The 22,094-nt window shown below is 37.3% G+C and overlaps 1 protein-coding gene across 2 annotated transcripts in view; it reads left to right on the top strand.

Moving 5' to 3' along the window:
- zzz3 (zinc finger, ZZ-type containing 3) overlaps nt 1-19,283 on the top strand; it is a 61,802-nt gene extending 42,519 nt beyond the window's left edge. The window contains exons 6-12 of one of the 2 annotated variants that reach the window (XM_005163282.6): nt 2,436-2,507; nt 3,541-3,642; nt 3,895-3,990; nt 7,115-7,264; nt 13,257-13,391; nt 14,259-14,359; nt 17,733-19,283. In XM_005163282.6, the coding sequence (XP_005163339.1) occupies nt 2,436-2,507; nt 3,541-3,642; nt 3,895-3,990; nt 7,115-7,264; nt 13,257-13,391; nt 14,259-14,359; nt 17,733-17,877 (801 nt within the window). In that variant the 3' untranslated portion in view covers nt 17,878-19,283. The remainder of the gene's footprint in view (nt 1-2,435; nt 2,508-3,540; nt 3,643-3,894; nt 3,991-7,114; nt 7,265-13,256; nt 13,392-14,258; nt 14,360-17,732) is intronic. The other variant, NM_001100027.1, reaches the window with a different exon arrangement.
- The last annotated feature ends 2,811 nt before the right edge of the window (nt 19,284-22,094 follow it).

Below are 22,094 nucleotides of genomic sequence, written 5' to 3' on the forward strand. Positions count from 1 at the left end.
TTAGCAACTGTAGCTACGCGCAGGGGCTCTGTCAAGTCTTCGAGCGAGTGCATATGGATTGTGCAAATCTGATACCCAGTATCCTTAAAAGTTTGGATTGGATGGTGGAATTTTTTTCCCTTTTCAAAACCTAAAACCCAAGAGGAGAAATGCCAGCGTTTATCAAGCACTGTGAGGGGCGCTAAAGGAGTGGAGCTAAGTTGGTTTTGTTTTGATACTCCTGACACATTCATTAATAGACAGACGGCAAAAACTCACACACCTCTTACCCTAAACATCTAAACTGTGTTTCCTACAAAAATACAAAGCTGGTTATGTTTCACAGCTGTCTTATTCTTTTTTTTTCGCTCAATATTATGATAAGGCTCTGTTTAAGCCTTCGCCATAATGTTAGTAACTTAGTCATACTAATAGCAAGTAGGTCATAATGACATGAGTTATTGATCCAAAAAATACAAATCTGCGAATCTGTTGCTAACTTTACTGAACTTCCTATTTCCATCTCTTCCAAGCTACGCATATTTGAAATTACAAATCAACAGAACAAAACCGAGATATGATCACAAACTGAGCACTTGCGATCAGTATACTTTACCAGCAGCTGTTTTTCATTCATTTATAAAGAACACACACATACTGACAGTACTTACTGTACATTGGTTTGGGTCAATGATGCTAATATTCAGTCCAAATCGATCAATTTCAACTATGTAAAAGCACTGTCATGTTTTTCCTCGTGGGTTAGTAACGCTATATTTCATTGCACATTAATTAATCGATCAGGCTTTTTGGCTAAAAATAGAGAAATCACAGTTTAATTAGTTATTATTAGATTATTTTTAAATCTCAAATCTCCTGCTGAGCATGAGCTAAGCTGTTGAATGGTTAGCGTATGAGGCGGCTAGGCTAAGCTAGCTTTAATTTTGATTGATTTATTCTCTAATCAGTTGCCTATTATGCCGTGAATATACCCCTGTAATGCATACTGCAGTCCTTTTTTGTCTGGCTTTCTCGGATATCTTACCTGTTCGGCAAAAATGACATTATATCCCTGGCAATGTCTGACACCGGCGCACACACATTGAAAAAGCCATGCCAGGCACGAAAGCTTGACAGGCGTAGCAACAGTAACTAAGGAGGGCGGGGCTTAGCGAAGGGTCAATTGTAATTTACTACAAATAAGACCGACATGCCCAATACCGACAATAGCCAATCAGCTTTCTGTTATTGATCTTACTGTGCGCTGTGAATGTGACGTCATCACTGTGTTTGCGGAGATTTGCTTTGGGTGCGCACGGCATGATTTTGGCTAGCGGAGCTCACAAAATGTTTTGAGACTCGGGTCAACAGTTTGCACGGCGCCGCATTTGATTTGAGTTGAATATGAAACACTTTGAAGAGATTTTGTCTGAAATAGGTATGACTGTACACACATCTTCTTTATGATTCGTCCATGCGTGATCATAGGAAGAAGTAGAACCAGATGACCAATAATTCTTGGCTAGAAATTGCAACACAAGTGGGAAAGGAGGAAAGTTTTTGGAAAAGTTCGGAAAAATCTGAGGGATAAGTTTGTTAAAACAAAAAAGAGACCATGCAAAAGTGGAGACCCAGGTGGTTTTAATATTACAGAATATGTGTTCCACCATTCATAGGCTTCACACTGATGTATATATGACAATTTTAAATTTAAAACAATTTACAAGTTACAAACTAAAATTAAATAACAAATTATGTTTTTGACGCAGTTGAATCAGAATTATTTGCCCTCTTTTGAAATTGTCTTTCTTTTCAAACTATTTCCCAATTTCTAGGCTTTATTGGTGATAACTAAGCTAGCTAGACAGTAATGTGTGAATTGTTGAGTGGGCAAAATAAAAACAAAAAAAAAGGTCAGTATTTTATTTTTATTATTGCCATAATTAAAAAAATATATAATTGTAGAGCAACCCAAGTTCTATTGCCATTAATATTTAACTTTAATAGGTTAGTTGAAGTCAGAATTATTAGCCCCCCTGAATTTTTAGTCGTCCTGTTTATTTTTTTCCCAAATTCTGTTTAACGGAGAGAAGATTTTTTTTTTCAACACATTTCTAAACATGATAGTTTTAATAACTCATTTGTAATAACTGATTTATTTTATCTTTGCCATGATGACAGTAAATAATATTTGATTAAATATTTTTCAAGACACTTCCATACAGCTTAAAGTGACGTTAAAAGGCTTAATGGGGTTAATTAGGTTAACTAGGCAGGTTAGGGTAATTAGGCAAGTTATTGTATAACGACGGGTTGTTCTGTAGACAGACAAAATATATATATATATATATATATATATATATATGTGTGTGTGTGTGTGTGTGTGTGTGTGTAGTGTAGCCACAATGCCCATGTATGCTGTTTTGTTGATTTTCCTACTGATGATGTTTGTTTAGATGATCAGAGGAAGGCTGTGCAACCAGAGCAAACCAGACACCTTCAACCAGCTGTGGACCATCGAGGAGCAGGTAGTACTAGTAGCTGTGAACTCTGAGACGTCTATAAACAAATTTAAACAAACTATTAAATGTGCACAGGTTGTAACACTGTTAGTCCAATTTATACTTTATTATTGTGAGATTGGCATCCCCCCCATGTTGCTGATATCCTTGTGAGCAATTGTACTTCTGCGTTCTGTCCATGTTGCTCTGCAATAACACTTCCGAAATAGTAGTTGGCAGTGGGGATTCTGTGTAAAACTGTGTTTTTTTGCCAATGTTTTGAGTTTGCACAGAAAATGGAGTAACAACAGTTCAAACTCACACTTTTTCTGGGAAGAAAGTTGGGAATCAGTGTGATCTTTTGCTGCTGTAGCCCATTCGCCTCAAGGTTCGACATGTTTTGCGTTCAGAGATGCTCTTTTGCATACCTCACTCGTAACAAGTGGTTATTTGAGTTAATGTTGCCTTTCTATCAGCTGGAACCAGTCTGGCCATTTTCCTCTGACCATTCTCTGTAAACCCGTGAGATGGTTGTGCATGAAAATCCCAGTAGATCAACAGTTTCTGAAATACGCAGACCAGCCCATCTTCCCCATTCGGATGCTTGGTTTAAATTGCAGCAGATCGTCTAGACCATGTCAACTTGCATAAATGCCTTGAGTTGCTGCCATGTGATTGGCTGATTAGAAATTTGCGTTAAGCAGTTGGACACCTGTACCTAATAAAATGGCCAGTAAGTGTATAGTGTGAATATTCTATATTTGAATATTTAACTTCTGTACCTAAATACTGTGATTTTAAAATATTTCACTTCTATTGTTTTCAGTAGTAATCCCTATATTCTTCCAGAATAATCCCCAGTCTAAATTAATGAATTCTTTCCAAATCATGCTGTTTATATGGCAATCTATATCGCAACAAAACAAAATATCGCTAATTTTTTCAAATATCGTGCAGCCCTAACAATTGTCCATTTAAATTTGTGAACGTATGCTATTATGTACATTTTAGTCTTTGGTGTAGCTGTTTTCTCATCTCATCTTGTATGTGAAACCTGTAGAAAAAGTTGGAGCAGCTGCTTTTGAAGTTCCCACCAGAGGAGGTTGAGTCTAAACGCTGGCAGAAGATCGCAGATGAACTTGGCAACAGGACCGCCAAACAGGTGCGTCTTCAGGGCCTGCCCATTCTCTCATAGCATTGACGGACTTCTCTTTCTAGTCACATTTTCACTGCTCAATAAATAAGTCATGCAATTCAAAGCCTCATTTAATGGAAGCTCTGTTGTTTACAGATGGGTTTTTTTTTTGCTAATGTGACAAGAGTCTGAAAATATAAAAGCTGTGGTCAGAAAGCTTCATCACTGAATTTATGGCCAGCTCTTTTTATGTCAAATGTTTGTTGCTTTTCTCTGCAGGTTGCTAGCAGGGTGCAGAAGTATTTCATAAAACTGACAAAGGCTGGAATTCCAGTGCCCGGCAGAACACCCAATGTGTGCATGTACAGCAAAAAGGTATAATCATTTTTTTAAATTAATTTTACATTTGTATTATTTTCTTTATATGTCATGTAATGTACACATAATTTGTATATTTATCTTTACACATTATTTACTACAACAAAGGGTTTGTGACTGTTTAAAGAGCCATGAAGCCCCCTGTCTCAGCAGGGTGTTTTTACACCTCTAGTTTGAAAAAAGTGGTCCAGCTCTGTTTGGGTGGGCGTGTCAAGTGGCGAAAGAGGAAGGGTTTGCATGAAAAGGGGAGTTTCAGTACGTGCACATGCTGATTTTCAAACACACGCACAGGCGAGATAGACTGTGACTCGGAGAGCAGCGGATCTAAGAGCTGTGTAAAAAAGTGCAGGATTTCTCTCCACCAGATTCTCCTCAGTCACATTATCTGTTTGATGACAGTGCAGGGCCACTGCCTTATCATTTTAAACCTTTCAACAAAAGCACGCCTGTGAATGCAGGAGAAAGTGAAAATGCTCCTGACAAAAAGAACATTGAAGTCTCGCAATTGTAATTATTATTCCCAACTTTATTTGTTGAAATAAACAAATAACTATTAATCACACCATTGTGCCTGCCAAAAATACACTAAAAAAAGAGGACTGTTTTAATCTTAATTTTCTCTGTTGTAATCTTAGGGTGCTTTCACACCTAGACTTTTGTTTCGGAACCTGTCTCATTTCCCCAGTTAGCGCGGTTCGTTTGGCATATGTGAATCAGCAAATGCTCTCTGATCCGCAGCAAAACAATTAGCCCGGAATCGCCTGAATGAGGTGGTCTCGGCTCGATTGAAACCAGGCCCGGATTGGCTAATCGGGAGGACCGGGAGAATTCCCGGTGGGCCGGTCTGTTTTTTGGCCGCGAGGGCCGGTGTCCCTAGCTGCTTGCACTCTCAGCAGTCACACTTTTTTCTTCTATTTATTTATTTGACCATAGCTTTACTTTTTTTAATCATTATTTTGCCGTAGTGCCGCTCTTTTTATTTATTTTCTCGCAGCCCCGTGAGAAAAATGCAGCCTGCAGGTTAACTAACGTTAATGATGATGATGTAATGCAACTATCGACCCCAAACAGCGGCACCTTAGTGAATATAAGAATTCGAATAAAATGAATAATACACCTGCTCAATGAAAATCAAATGATTCACTACATTAATAAATCTGACATAACTTGATCAGAAATCTAAAAATAGGAGAAAAAGATTGAGCCATCAAAAGAAAGTAGTGCTGTGTCTTGAGGGTGGCAAGCCATTAGTTATTTTTTACTCTCACTGTAATAGCGCCAACGTGGTCCAGTGGTAAGCACAATACAATTCAGATTCACAGACCTATGATCGAATCTCCCATAAAAAATCTTTTTTTTTTTTTTCGATTTTATTGTTAAGACATAAAATACTGTTAGGGCTGTTGAACATTTGAATTTGTAAAGCAGCAGTTTTCTTGAAAAAAACGTGATAGTGCCATTAACAACTGAATTGGAATCAGTCGTGAACTGAGGTGGGCCGGTCTGGCTTGAAACTCCAGGGCTGAAAATGAGTCCCACTCCGGCCCTGATTGAAACGAACTCTGGAGTAGAGCAATTGTAGTGAGAAAGCGACACGATCCGAGCCCGGCTATATCACAGTGTTTCATGGATGTGTAATAGGCATTTGGCTATATGAAGAGAGAATTATGAGTAGGCTGGGAGGTCATTCCAGACATCCCAAGTCTCCCTGTTCCGGGAGTCTATCGTAAATGCACAGAGGCCTCCGGGTGCCCGAAAATGAGTTGTAATCTCCCTGAAATCGCTCGTCTCCCTCCCGGTCCTCAAATACGTCACGCACCCTTCTCACTCCTCCCCACCGCATCCCTCCTCGCTCTTCGGATACGACGATGGATGTATGAATGGATGGATGGATGGATGGATGGATGGAATATTTATGTAATGCAATACCCAAATAATGACTAAAAATAAGTCTTTCAGAATGGGTTTCTCAAGCCAGGTGGCGCATTAGACCAGGGGCTCATCTCCTGTTTCCAAAATGCATCACAAACTGCTTGAGAAACTGTTCCACTATAATTGGTGATGAAAATAAAAGATGTTCAATAAGGTGTACTTGTGTTTACTAACTGTTTATTCAGTTAAACATGAATTTTGAACTGTAGGCCGACATAAGCTTAAAACAGCTATTTTTATTATTATTTAAAAAAAAAATTATAATTATTTTTTAATTATTTTTTTTATCATCCTAATCTGACTAAAGTCATAACTGAACTAAACAGAAATGGAATTAAGACATGTGGAGTATGCATATATAAGTGCTATTATTAAGGTAAACACCGCAATCACACTTTCACTGTCATGTAGGACTTTTCCACATATTTTCCAACAAGATCCACACACGCGGCTTTCAGGACCGCGCACACATCGTGAAATGGGGAAGTTTTTTTCTTTTCAATTGGCGTGTGTTATTAAATTCTAATACCCCAGTTTGTCACGAGTGCATGAATAAAATGTTCATGAGAAAAAGTGAAACTGCAGTTAAAGTCACCCAAAACTACAGGAAACTCTAACATGAAAGCACTTCACATAAACACCTTCATTATATTTTTGTCTATTAAGGCAATTAACTAGATTACAGATGTCCAAGTAAGCGTAGTCAGTAGTGTCTTCGAAGTAAGTGAAAGATTCAGAAGGGCATCCTGCTGATTTGGTTCAGAAGGGCACTTTTTTGTCAGACGGCTCACCGGTCAGGTATACATCCACGCTAAAATATCAAGGTGAAAGTCACCATAGCTTGTGTAGAATAGACCCAGCTTCCAACCCAGCTTTGAGAATAGATTAACGTCTATAACAGCCCACCACTAATATGTACAAATAGCGTATTGTATGTAATATATTTTCAAGATTCTGTGATGAATAGGTTAGCCTGAACTGAGCTGATTTTTGTAACAACATAACCTTGATAAGTGTAGTTTTCTTTCTAAATGTAGTTGCTACTATTTTTACAAACTAGGTCTTACTGATCCCAGACTTTACATGGGTGTGTATCTGTGTGAATGCCCTGTTAAAATTCCATGATTAGTTATTTAAATTGCTTTTTGATTGCATATTTATTGACTGAACGTCTTGTTTGTGACCGCAGGCCTCAAGTAAGCGACAGCACCACCTCAACAAACACCTGTACAGGCCCTCAACGTTCCTCACCTCATATGAACCGCCCGTCTACATGGATGACGAGGATGAACGCTCACACTTCTTCAACAGCCTGCAGGATAACAGCGCAGATGATTCGGTCAGTCCTGCTTAAGATCATATTTTTTATTCCAGGTTTTAATTAGGTCTTAAAAATAAAGAAGGTAACACTTTAGGTTTCTTCGTTGCACATGTTCCATGCACTTACTATAGTAATATTATGCATATTTACATCTAACTAATCATAAGCTTAAAGGCTGATTTATACTTCTGCATCAAACGCCAGCGTATGCTACAACGTGTAGCGCAAGCTCTGTGATTGGCCGGTTGGTAGCGCTGACGAGTCTGGGCGGGACCGACAGCCGCGCGAATGGCACGAGCTGGATGCGAGCCCAATGTAGCGATAGTTTACAAGTGTGGAGTCCCGTGAAGGAGCTCCGGATGGAAAGTTTTGTTTTGTGTTTACCTCATAGTTAAAGTTTTTGCATGTCCGCCGGTTCCTGCCTTAAAATGAGCGAGTTTGAGCCACTTGTACATCCAGGAAGTGTTCAGGAAAAGCAAAACAGCAGCGAAGAAACTCAACACAGTGGAACATTAACACCTCACTGCCAACTAGCGTTTCGGAAGTGTTAATGCAGACCATCAGAGACAGCGTGCAGAAGTATAAATGCACAGCTACGGGCGTTGCATGTGCCGTGGGTTACGCCGGTCACTTGACGCAGAAGTATAAACCAGGCTTAAGCCACATTCTATTCCCAACCATATAGTCAGTAGATGTAATTAATTAATATTACTCACTAGTTAACCCTTGTGTATTGTTCAAATGTACTACCTTTTCATTATGTTAGTGGCTTTATTGCCCCATTGACTTCCATTGTAACAACATTTTTTTTGATTGCAAGTCCATGACACCATATAATCATGCATTCTTGATTGTTGGTGGTTTTTACTGTTAAGAAATTAAGAAACTGTCACTGTTAAGAAAGAGGTGAAATTAGCCATTTTTACTGTTGATCTTCAGTTTTCACCTTTAACGCTTTAGATAGGCCTGAGCAAAAAATGTTTCTGGTTTTTATATGGAGTTCTATAGAGCAAAAACAGCGATTTATACGGTGCATGCAAAACATGTTTACAATGTTCTGCTGAGGTGCTTATTTTGATTTTAACACACTCCATTTAACACCATACAAAAGCCAAAAACTGAGCTGTTTTGCACTGAAACTGATGATTTATTGAATATATTGTGTCATTGCAATCAAACATTGTCATTACAATGGAAGTCAATGAGGCAACAACAGTCACTAGCATAATGAAAGAGTAGTAATGAAATTTGCCCAGTATATTGTTAAACATTTACCCAAAACATGTGTCAAAATAAGATTTTTCACAAAAAGTTGTTTAATTTGCTGAAACTGGAAAAATTGTGGCCAAATTAAGACTCGAAATCACTCCAGGGTGGATGAAAACATCCCCTACGGCTCACAAGGGTTAAATAAATAATGATAATATTAATAGATTTTATTTGTATAGCACTTTTTCTACATGCATGCAACTCAAAGCGCCTCACAAACAACAAGCAAACACGATTTGTAAATAAATGTATTGACAAATGAAGAAAAGTAAACAACAAATATACACTCAGATAAAAGCATACATGTACACGCATATATCTAAAACAATAGTCACAAACACGAACAATATTCCTTACATATGCATATACATGCACACACTGTACATGTACACAATATGCATATTTACAGTTGAAGTCAGAATTATTAGTCCTCCTGTATATTTTTTTTCCCCAATTTCTGTTTAACGGAGAGATTTTTTTTCAACACATTTCTGAACTCAATAGTTTTAATAACTCATTTCAAATAACTGATTTATTTTATCTTTGCCAGTAAATGATGACAGTGGACCACCCATGGTGGATCAGTAAATAATTTTAATATTTTTCAAGACACTTCTATACAGCTTAGTGACATGGGCTTAACTAGGTTTATTAGGTTAGTTAGGTTAATAGGTTGAGTTTCTGTATGACGATGGTTTGTTCTGTACGCTATCGAAAAAAAGTATAGCTTAAAGGGGCTTAAAATTATTTTGACCTAAAATAGTCTTTAAAACATTTTAAACTGATTTTATTCTAGCCGAAATAAAACAAGTAGGACTTTCTCCAAAAGAAAAAATATTATCAGACATACTGTAAAATTTCCTTGCTCAAAAAAAAAAAAAAAAAAAAAAATGAAAGGGGGCTAATAATTCTGACTTCAACTGTATATTTAAAATGCTTACCCTTCACATATGCAGTTTTAAAAAGGTGCGTCTTAACACACTTTTTAAAAACATGAATGCTGGGGCTTTCTTTCACTTCATTTAGGAGACAATTGCAAATTTTTGGAGCATAGTGACTAAAAGAGGTGCTGCCAGATCGCATCAGATTTAGAGTGAAATTCTAAAAGTCCAGCACTAGAAGAGCGTAACAAACGGTTTGGATTATATCGCCATAAACAGTCAGAAATATAAGAAGTTGTCAGGTTATGAAGTGCCTGATAAACTAATAAAATAATCTTAAAATATATACTTTGGTGCACTGGTATAACTGTGCACTGGTGCAATATGTTCTCGTTTCTTCAATTGCATTAAAACTCTGGCTGCTGCATTTTCTATCAGTTGCAACTCCCTTAAAGAACCTTTAGGTAAACCCAATATAAATAGCATTGCAGTAATCAAGCTGAGAGAAAATAGAAGCATGAATGAATTTCTTAGCATCATTCAAAAATAGTAAAGAACGAATTCTGGCAGTGCAGTGCAGTGTTTCTCAAATGATAAAAATGTGTTTTTGTAACTTGATTAATATGAGATTTAAGATTAAGATCATAATAGCATTGAAAATAACACCCAAGTTCTTTAATTCTTTGACATTGTAAACCTAAGGAGCCCAATTCTGGTTCAATCCTCTCTCGTTCAGGTTTTTTTTTGCCCACAATAAGAATTGCAGTTTTATCTTTATTCAACTTAAAAAAATTTGCAGTCATCCATTGTACACTAACGGATAGGGGTGTGAACCTACACTGGTCTCACGGTTCGGTTTGGTTACGATTATCATGCCATCAATTCAATTTAACTGGATATCTTGGTGCATCACAGTGCACTGATGATGCTTTCCATACATAATTAGATTTTTTCTTCACAACACAATAACTTTTTTTTTATTGAAATCTATAAATATATTAATTTTGTCCTTACAAGCAGTAAGTTATATGGACTGTACCTTTAATTTGACCAGCTCAAAGAAAAAAGATTTTTTGTGTATGCGTCAAACAAAATTTCAACACATGCGCAGAACAACATGAGCATTTATAGCAAATAAACTAATGTAAATATTATCCCAAAAGAGGTCTTACACCCCTATGATTGGTTATTGTCTTCCCCTGCTCAACATAAAGGGCTGCGATTGGCTTTAGAAATTAAAGCGCTGTTTACCAATGAGAGACGCGGGAAGAACAGCCGGGGTTACAGTATATATGCACATAATACGCGGTTATCACAGGTAATCCATAATAGACACAGTGGAGAAAACTTAAACCTCAAGCACGCTCGTGTCCGGATCCACAAGTATCGCTTTACCAGCCAAGAGGAGAGAAAAAGCTACCTCACAAACACGCCAGCGGGCCAATATCAAAAGTACGAGATTTCTCCCTAGTAGTGAAAACGTGCCTCATGTGCTGTGCCTTCTTTAGTGTCAATGAAAGACTTTCCAGCAAACTCACAAGCAGTGGAACTGTGCATTATCATCTACCTTTTAAGTAGTAAGAGCGTTTTATTTACTCGCCCTCGCCTCCTTTGCCATAGTATTCTACTGCGATATCACGCATAGGAGATAAATGACGTCAGTACGTAATCACCGGTTTTGATTATTACTGAAGCGATATCGAATTTTCCCCGTCTGCATCGCGGTGCACCAAAGAAACAATTAATTTTGACACCACTAATACTAGACATGCAGTTAGACATTTTTTTGCAGCAGTGTCTCTGGCCTATACAGAAATGTATAATTGTATATAATCAGCATGAATTCTGAATTACTGCCCAAATGAATAGCTACACTATAAGTAAGGTAAAGTGTAACTAAAATAAAAAAAGTTCACTTTTTTTTCATTTCGCTCCATCATAGTGCCTCTCTCTCCTTCCCTCTGGCAAATATTTAATTGTCTTTCTCAAACAGGAAATCAATTAAACACTCCACACTGGCATTTTCAGTCGGGATTTGCTTTTATTTGATCATTTGACGATGATGAGCTGCCGTTTGACTGAATCATTAGAGGATGGCTCCGTGTTTGCGTCTCTTCGGCTGAACTGTGTATAAAGAGGGCCGTGTGTTGAGTGACTGCAGTGGCTTGACATTTTCTCTGTCTCTGATACGTAACCTTTATGTGACGCCGGTCAGCGAGTCCTGCAGAGAACATAACCAATTGTGCGTTGCCAGGCATCAGGGAACCTTACATGAATTAGTGAGGGGCTTACTGGGAAGCGTGACATCAAAAGCGTTGAAAATGAAGATTAGGAATGGAGCTTTTCCTTGCTATAAAAAGGATGTCTGTGGTGTCTTAAAAATATTAAGAGTTGATAAATAAATTTAGAGAAATTAAGGCTCTAAAAAATTATTAAAAAGTCATTTTGTCTATTTTGTATCTTCTTTGATTATACAATGTACACTCCCGGTCAGCAACAATACTCAGGTAGGCTGTTGTAGTGGCACACCTTTCGTGCAAATCATCTTTTGCAGCTTCTATTCCAACAACCAGTATTTGCAAAAACGCAAGTAAGACCGAATCTTCTTTTTAAAAAATGTTTACTGAAGAAATGCAAACAAAAATACAAAGTTACAATAGACTCGATCAGCTCGGTCAAAAAACTGTGTTGCTTCCAACATCCATAACTGCAATCTGACTTAAATGTATGAACTAATGACCTCATGACGTATTGCTGTCGGAAGCCAAAATACCAAAGTAAAGGTTTTTAAATTGTATCAATTATTAAATTATGCATTTTAGATAATACAATCACAATGAATTCTTACTATATTTAAATATAAATTTTTATCATGTTTTAACCTTTTTAACAAAATTATTATCACAAATGAATTATGCATAACTGGCTCTTACAGCTGTGGTGTTGACACGATGCTCAATTGGTAATGAGCCCAAAGTGTTGCCATGAAAAGATCCCCCCACCATTACACCACCAGCACCAGTCTGAACCATTGATACAAGGCAGATGGATCCATGCTTTTATGTTGTTGGTGCCAAACTCTGAACCTCCCATCCAAATGTTGCAGCAGAAATTGAGACTCATCAGACCTGCAATGTTTCTCCAATCTTCTATTGTTGAATTTTGGTGAGCCTGTGTGAATTGTAGACTCAGTTTCCTGTTCTTAGCTGACAGGAGTGGCACCCGGTGTAGTCTTTTGCTGCTGTACCCCATCCGCCTCAAGGTTGGACATATTGTGTGTTCAGAGATGCTCTTCTGCATACGTCAGTTTTAAGGAGTGGTTATTTAAGTTACTGTTCTATCAGTCTGGCCATTCTCCTCTGGCATCAACAAGGCATTTGCACTCACAGAAATGCCGCTCACTGGATATTTTCTATTTTTCAGACCATTTTCTGTAAACCTTACAGATGGTTGTGCGTGAAAATCCCAGTTGATCAGCAGTTTCTGAAATACTCGGACCAGCCCATCTGGCACCAACAACCATGTCACGTTCACAGTCACTTAAATCATATTTCTTGAAGTGAAGCGCTATGAAAAGTTTCCAGGTGCACTGTAGCTAAAGATTATAAATGGAACAAATTGTTTTGAAATGTCTACTTATGTGGTGACATTTAGCAGATGACATTAAATGACAGGATCAGGCAGCGTAGCCTTCTTCTGGCCTTGGGAATCAGGCAGTGTAGCCTTATTTTGGCCTTGGGAATCTAAAGTTTAGCTGATGTGCTTTGTGTATGAATAGACTGCCTGTTGTAGTGGCGACAGTTTGACAGTTGATGTGGTGAATAGTGCTGTACTGTTCTAACCCTGCTGTGTTGTTTCAGGATGAGGACGGGGTACCGGTGGAGCTGCGACACCTTCCGGAGTACAAAGAGCTTCTGGAGCTGAAGAAACTCAAGAAACAGAAACTACACGAGCTCCAGGCCGAGAGCGCTCTCACACAGCACGTCGGCTATAAGGTACATATGCACATTTGTGTTGTTCCAGCACTCTATTACTGTCTTTCTTGTAAAAAAAACATGTTAAAGTACAAAAACAACATTGATTGCTGTATTGTATTCCACTGAAGAAAACAACAGACATTTTTTTTGAGTGAACCTAATTAAAAAATGTATAATATAATATAAAATAATTTAATATAAAATAAAGTAAAATAATATAATATAATAAAATAATGTCATTTAATATAAAATAATATAATATAATAAAATAATGTAATTTAATATAAAATAATATAATATAATAAAATAATGTAATTTTATATAAAATAATATAATATAATAAAATAATGTAATTTTATATAAAATAATATAATATAATAAAATAATGTAATTTAATATAAAATAATATAATGTTATATAATATAATATAAAATAATATAAAATAATATAATATAATGTAAAATAATATAATATAATATAAAATATAACATAATTTAATATAAAATAATATAATATAAAATATAACATAATTTGTTGTAATATAATATAATATAATACAAAATAATATATAATATAAGATAATATAATTTAATATTATAAAATAAAAAATAATATAATATAATATAATATAATATAATATAATATAATATTAAATAATATAATTTGATATAATATAATATATAAATGTATAATATAAAAATACACATAAACAAAAATGTACTAGCGTTTACTCGACAGGACATTTGCACTAAAAGCCTTCTTCTCCATGTAAATATGAACCATTAAGGATGAGAACTTTAGAGCTTTTAGACATCTCTATAATAGCATAATGTGGCTGTTTTTAATGCTCAGCATCTTTTGTTTCGGCATGTAATTCTCACTCAGTGTGACATATGTGGCATGGAGCCCATCCAGGGTGTGCGGTGGCACTGTCAGGACTGCCCGCAGGACAACGCCGTGGACTTCTGCAGTACCTGCTCTGACTGGTGAGTCTCACATTACATTTAGAAGACAACAGTGTAGATTAAAAAATATGTTTTTTCCCCTTGCGTTTTGATGTCTTTAAATCTATCTGCATTCCGACACATTCACCAAAATTCTTAAAGTGTCACAGTAAAGCTGTACTGGTCATTCACATATCATGAGAAGCACTTCTCACAAGTCAGATGATTTATACATATAAATACTTGTGTATAAATGTTCATTACTTACCTTTCTAAGAACATGATAGGATTATAACTGCAGATCAATGAAATGGTGATAGCCTACTGTAACGTCTGTAATTATATGAAATAAATAAATAAATGCAACATAAATGAACTCATACAGCCCCTTACAGTCTCTGATATGTTACCAATTACAGAAAAACTACACACAGCATATATTTAGTCCTTATTTGGGTTCAAAAACAACATGAAATATAGCCCACATTTAGAGCAAACCTCTCATCTGTGTCTGTAATCTTCACCAGCAGATGTAACCCCTGTTAAAGAGTAATTTCGTCATTCTGGGTTTATAATAGTCCAGAAGGTGATTATTATAGTTAAACATGGCAGCTTGTTGCAGAAAGAATCATTTGCTGCTGTTTTTCCAGCTTCTCCTTTGTTTTTTCGCGCTTCACTCTCAGGGTTTGTCTCTTTCTGAAAGGATCGAATGTCAGAAGCACTTCAATGATCACAGGCACGTTTTTAATATGAGCTAAAGAAGTTTGTTATTTCAAATATAGCCTTTTGGTTCCCTTTTGTTGTGCTAGGTAACCTTTGCAAAGGGTACCTAAAAAATGGTACGGTTCGTCATTAATATTTTAATAAACTTTAATAGGTAAAATTTACCAAGATATGAACAAAAGCAAGTGCTGCATCAAAGTTTGATTTAAAAAAATGGTTATAATAATCCTTATAATCATCAAAATAAAATAAAAATAAAAATGTTTTGTTTAAAATATTGAATAATAGTAATGATATGACGCAGTTCCAGAAACTTTCTACTTCTCTGTTTATCCGTCTGATTTTAAGGTCAGCTTCTTTTGACTGCCCCCTTTTTTTAAAGAATATCACAACGCCGAACGCGGCGAGTATAAAAGCCTTTTCCGCTTCGCGAGGTGCGCGCGCAGTGTGCGGAGGTGCACAATGCGGCACCAACCGAAAATATAAATCCAGCTATACAGTTTTTTTTTACACCAGAGGAACTTTTTCCATACTTCCTAGAACTATTTGCAGTTTACCTGTTTTTAAACAGCATGAACTAAGAACATTTTAGTTCTAGGAATGCCTTTACTACTAATGGGGAGCTAAATTAGCTTCTTCTTCACAGTAATGATGAAATAAGAACTTTTTTGGGGTGTGTTGGCACTGCCGGAACTGTGAATGATTTAAGTCTGGGTCATTTGGGCCATTGCCCAATTTGGTTACTACTTTAGATTCCATTCATCTCTGTTCCATCTCCATTGTTATTGCACAAAAACCAGCTTTGATCTTGACGTCCTCCATCCTCCAGCTTTAGATTCTGTTAAATGCAGAGTTTGATTGGGCTTCTGTCCGGCTTACATCACTCCAGAGTTCCTGCTGATGGTGCAATTGCATGCAGAATCTATAGAGCTTTGCCACCTCCTGTGCAGACTTTACAACCTGCAGCTTCAGTGATTAGGCCTTAATAATTCACATTGAAGGTGTAAAAAAGCACATAAAAGCATTAGTTGACAGCACAGAGGTACTTTTCAGGTTTTTTTTTTTTTTTAGAAAAGCACGAGTTCATGATTTTTGAATCCAACTGAAGTGTTGTGTGCTGCTAATATAGATGCATGTGAGAGACTTCATTGACTTCTGTGTTGAAAGGATGATATTCATTCTTCATTTGTTGAATGACTGTCTAATTATTATAATTATAAAATTATTTGAACAATTTATTGTTAATTATTGACCAGACAAACTCAAAATTGGTTAACAACAATTTTGTGTGAGTAGTTTCAATAACTGAAGGATTGACAACAAATGTCACAGTAATAGGGGAAGAGTGCTGCACCATTCGATGAAGGTGATTTTTTTACATATTTTGTCAGTGAAGCCGGCTCTGTGATCAGTAGTAAATCTCAAGCAGCTGCTTTCAGATGGAGCAGCATTTACTATATAAAGCCATAGTTCAGTGACGAGCTATGTAAAAGATAGAGGGATCCTGAAATCGAGAGCTAGTGACAGAGAGCTAATGACAGCTAGTTGCATTGCTTCTCATTGCATGTGATCTGGAAGCAGGTGAAAATGGCACATTTAATAACATGTTTAACAACCGAGCACCGGAATATATTGTGATTTTGAGGGTCTAAAGACGCCAGAAAACTCACAAAACTTTGCACACGCCCCAGAAGTGGCAAAGATTTACGTTTGTTATAGGTTTTGGAAGTGTTCATAGCAAAATGACTCAACAGTGCCACCTATGCACATTAGACAGACAGGCCCCCGAGCTTTATCTCACGCACATGCACGAAAATTGCCACACACATCAAACATGCTAAAACCTACAAAAATACTAAAAAAAGTCTCTTGGACTGAAATCTCAAACATAACAGGAAGTCAGATATTTTTAACTTCCTCCGCCGAAAAAGTGCAGTTTTTGCCATTTCCAGGTGTTGTGTTTTAACGAACTCCTCCTAGGGATTAAATCGGATCAACACCAAAATTGGCTTTTGTCATCTAAAGGCCTTAGCGATGTTAAATCACGAAGATCTAGAGTTTTTGCCAAAGGGCGTGTCTGTGGCGGCCTCGCAAACTTTGACGATTCGCCACGAAACAGATAAGAGTCCTGACCTGAACACGTTTACATGCAAATATACAGTTACAGTTAAAGCGCCACCTGCTGACAACAGGAAATGACTTGTTTTATAGTGTAACAAACTCCTCCTACAAATTTTATCACATCGAATCCATGTTCCATTAGTTTCGTCCAAAGGCCTTTGTGATGCTAAATTGTGAAGATCTTGAGTTTTTACTGAAGTGCGTGTTCATGGCGGACTGACCAAGTTCAGTGCTTCGCCATGGAGGAGAAAGTACTTATAACTCGGGCAAACAATGTCTGATCTGCCTGAAAATTCACAGGTTTGATAAGAATCCTCTCCTGAAGACATCTACATGCCTATATTGAGTCACAGTCATAGCGCCACCTGCTGACAGAAGGAATTTGGCTTATAACTAAGCCACACGATGTCTGACCTGCCAGAAAATTCATGTTCAATAAGATTCTTCTCCCGAAGACATTTACACACCCATATTTTACACAATTATAGCGCCACCTGCTGACAGGAGGAAGGCATAAATCTGTCATTTTTCTCAGTTTTGTAACTGTGCACCTTTCTGTTTGCCCCTTTAGTTTGTTCAGAACGGACACCCACAAGCCCACACACAGACTGGAGCCGGTTTGCCAGGCCGAAACCTTCCTGGACAAAGACTACTGCTTACCGCAAAGCACAGGCTATAACTACCTGGACCCCAACTACTTCCCTGCCAACAGATGACAGGGACAAGCTCCAGCGCTACTATTCAGGGCTGGCCTGCAGCCCCCAGGGCATTCTGTGCATGGCTCCATCATCCAAGTCAAGAAATGCTTACGTCTGGGCGAGAGGGTACCGCAGACGGGCCGCACCTCGCCCCGAACCGCTGCCAGAGGGGGGTGGGGTGGGGGAGGGTTTGTGGGAGGGAGGGGGCAACACCCAGCCGTGGGTGTCAAACCTTACCAGGTCTCGTCAAGTAACACTATCTCAAATCAAAAGAAGTGAGAAGAACGCACGAACGAATGAACGAAAAGGCACACCGACATTCCCAATCCCAGGACATTTCGAAGGCAACCCGATGTGTCTCCCTTTGTTCTGCCGCCTGAGTGACGGCTGTCAGAGAGGAACGTCTCCGAGGAGCTGAATTCTGAAGAGAGGCTCAAGATAAAGTGCAAAATGTCGTCTGTAGTTGAAATATTTATAAGTCCAGATTTGTGCTTGAGCTCTTTTTGTGATGCAAGGAAAGGAACTTGGTGCTGATGTCTTTGATTCATACCAGGTTTTGAACCAATCACGGAGGTTCGTTCGCAATTCCGACGTTCTGAACGGGGGGGAAAAAATCCTAGCTGACAGACAGACCCGGTTTGTGTGTGTGTGTGTGTGTGTGTGTGTGTCTCTTGCCATGGGCTACCATTTTCACTAGAAGCTGCTCTTTATTTCCTCTTACAACCGTTACATGATGTTGTCACTTTATTTACATTCATTTCTTGTTTTTTAAATGGCGATTTCAAAGAAAGAAAACAACCCACTCCACTTACCTTGAAGCACTACAGCACGGAGAAGACCAGCTGAGATCCGGACGGCGTTCTTGCACTCTCTGCACACGTGGAGAGCTTTCTTTTCTTTTCTCTCAATGTGTACTGTCGTTGAACATGTGGAGTATTCAAATATATGGTGAAAAGTAGCCAGTGGTAGTTGCCGTGTGCCATTTTTTTTTCTCTTCCCCCTTTCCTGTCCACTTGATTCAAACCTGGCCACTTGTTTTAGAAGAAAATGAAGAACTCGTGGCAGTCGTTTGCCCAGCCATCATCACGCCTTTAGATCCCTCTAATTTTCGCAGTTTCCTCACAGTCCATGAAAAGATTGTATTTTTATTAATCTATTTAAAAAAGACGATGAAAAAAAAACAAAAACAAATGAGAATCGAGTTGGGGGCAGCCGTCGCACACGCGCGCTGCTGCCCTGTTCTTTTATACACATGCATTTTGTTGTGCTTTAAGTAGACCATTTTGTAATGGGTTCTGTTCTATTCACCTCCCCTCCCTTGACCTGCTTCAGTATCTGTGTATAACAATCTGTTCTTAAATAATGTACAAAAAATTGTTAGAGGAGAACTGTGGAAATAAAAGTATGTGAGAAGTCTTTCTACACCACGTGACTCTGGATGTCTCATTCTGCTTTTTGTCTTGCTTAATTTTTAAGCTTGATTTAAGGGATGATTTAAGAAGATGAGCTCTTATGGTGTTTTAGATTTAAGTGATTTCTAGTTTTGACATTTCAGCCAGCAGAGGGTGGTGTGTTATTTTGAATGTTTGTTACAGTCCATTCCACTGTAACAGTTCCTATGTTCTACCAATGTTGGTACCGTTATATTGCAGATATGCCAGTTGGGCAGTACATCATGTTTTGTTGTTGTACATTCAAATTAGAGGAGAACTACCATTAATGGGTTTATTAAAAGTGTTCAGTATTACATGTATAGACAAATTATCGGTTTGTAAGCATTCAGGTTGCAGAAAAAAACTGCAGCACTAGCATTTACAGCGAGGGAATGACATCAGAGTTTGTTGTTGTCTTAGAAATAAGTTATATTGATTACATATATATATATATATATATATATATATATATATATATATATATATATATATATATATATATATTATTTAAACATTATTATAACAGCTCACCACCCAGTGAGAAGCACAGTGATTCGGCAAAATTAACGTTAAAGTGAGCGGCGTTCATCTGAAAGGTCTATTTGCGATAGCACCCTCCCAATGGATATTGGATAAGACGAAATGGCCAAGCATCCAGCCCCAAATATACAATCTCATTGAAGCTCCAAGTGATTTGAGAGAAGTTAAAGGCCTACAAGTCTTTGGATGCCACAATTTTGTTCTATGTGGTCATGTGCAGGAAATAATATTCCATGATTACCAGATTCAAAACTTTGTAGTGCTAAAAACCGATGTTCTGCCTAGCCAAAGACAAGAAAGAAGACCGAGCTATACAAGGCATGGTTAATCATCAACAAGGAAAACAGCAGCATTCTGACAACGAACTGCACCGCAGGGTTTGTGAGCTTACACTTTTAGATTTTATTCTTAGCATTCAGTATCCGCAGTTTACTTAACCATATTAACTTGTTTAGGCTGAAATCATTGCTGCAATCAAAAACATTTCAGCATAGCCTGAACTTACCGGATATAACATGAGAACTGCAGAGTCCAGCAATTTTAATTAGGTCCTCACTCCATTCAGCGCTTCTGATGGCTGTTAGCCACAGACGTCTGCAGTTGGCATTAAAAGCAGTGTGGTGTACGGTAAAATTAAAGTTTTCTATTTCGAATTTGGCATCCTTCTACACAATACGACATGTTTGCTATAGCAACCGGTCTTTTTTTGCAACCGGTATGCGCAGTTGAACCCGTGTGACGTCATGTGTTCAATCTGCCCAGTTGGTGGAATGAACTCCCTAACTGCATCAGAACGGCAGTCACTCGCTGTCTTCAAAAAACGACTTAAAACTACTATTTAGTCTCCACTTTCCTTACAAATTTGCAATTCCCTCTCTGACCTAACTACAAAAAAATAAATAAATACTGTTTTGCTTCTTACACTTTCTTTGCATACCTGAAACTTGCCTATAGCACTTATTCATTGTTGCTTTTATAGTTGTGTAAATTGCTTCCTTGTCCTCATTTGTAAGTTGCTTGGAATAAAAGCGTCAGCTAAATGACTAAATGTAAGTTGGTAATTCCTCTATAGTGCAGGTCACTCTCTGTGTGTTTTGCCCTGGTGAAACATTGCGACTCAGGCCTGCCTTGGAAAACTACTCCATGATCTTATCCCAAACATCACAACTGAAAACACACCACTCCCATATAAATATATAGTAATATATCTATAGTAATTCTAGTGGATTAATGCTTATAAGAGATATAAGAACATATTTGTAATCTAGCTATATCATTATTATTATTTTAATACAAAATTGTTTATATATATATATATATCACATACAGCCACTTTATTAGGTACACTTGTCCAACTGCTTGTTAACGCCAATTTCTAATCAACCTATCACATGGCAGCAATGTATTGAGGCATGTAGATTTGATCTAGACCAGGGGTCTCACAAACTTTTTAGCCCGCGACCCCCAAAATAACAATGCACCTAATACTCTCTGAGGTTGTTATAAATCTATAAATGGTCTAAAACTTCCTGATTTTGATGGAATTTGGTATGTGAACACACAAAAAATTGAGGCCAGCATTGAAGCATGCTCATTGGTTGTAACATTGTCACATTTGTGGTTTTCATAGTCAGAAATGAAATTAATAGGGAATGAGCAAAAATATCAACATTAGTTCATTCATTTTCCTTCTGGCAGTTTTTCTGTAGTTTAGTCTTATTTTATTATTATATTTTATTTATTTATTTATTTTATTTTTTTGCACTGACACTTTCAACATTTATCTGCCTATGAAGACCAAGAGTCTTGGTTCATCTGTTAACGCTTTCCAAAGTCTAATGTTTAAATGCATTCTAGCCAACCTTTAGTTATTAAACATCTTATTTTAATTGGAAAATAACAACTAAATTAATGTAACACTTAAAAGTTGGCCCACCCTTAAAAGTTGGAGTCGGGCATGATCGAGCATAGGACAGGAATACATTTTGGAGGCCAATAGATGTAGAAACAGGATGTTCTCTTCAATCTTACTACCAACAAAAAAATACTAACATATAAACCAAAAATGATAAGTGAAGATGCAATATAGACAGTTAAAACGTTACAAAACAACCTATTGCTAAATAAATTAATTAATTATAGAACATCATTATTAGCTTGGCTAATAAACGCCTACAGTGTTTCACAACCTTTTACAGCTATTTGTGGGTTACGTTTAATGTCAAAAGATTATTCTGGAACAAGTGAACACATCCGTGACTA

The sequence above is a fragment of the Danio rerio genome, chromosome 2 (assembly GCF_049306965.1).
Source record: "Danio rerio strain Tuebingen ecotype United States chromosome 2, GRCz12tu, whole genome shotgun sequence".
Lineage (NCBI taxonomy): Eukaryota > Metazoa > Chordata > Actinopteri > Cypriniformes > Danionidae > Danio > Danio rerio.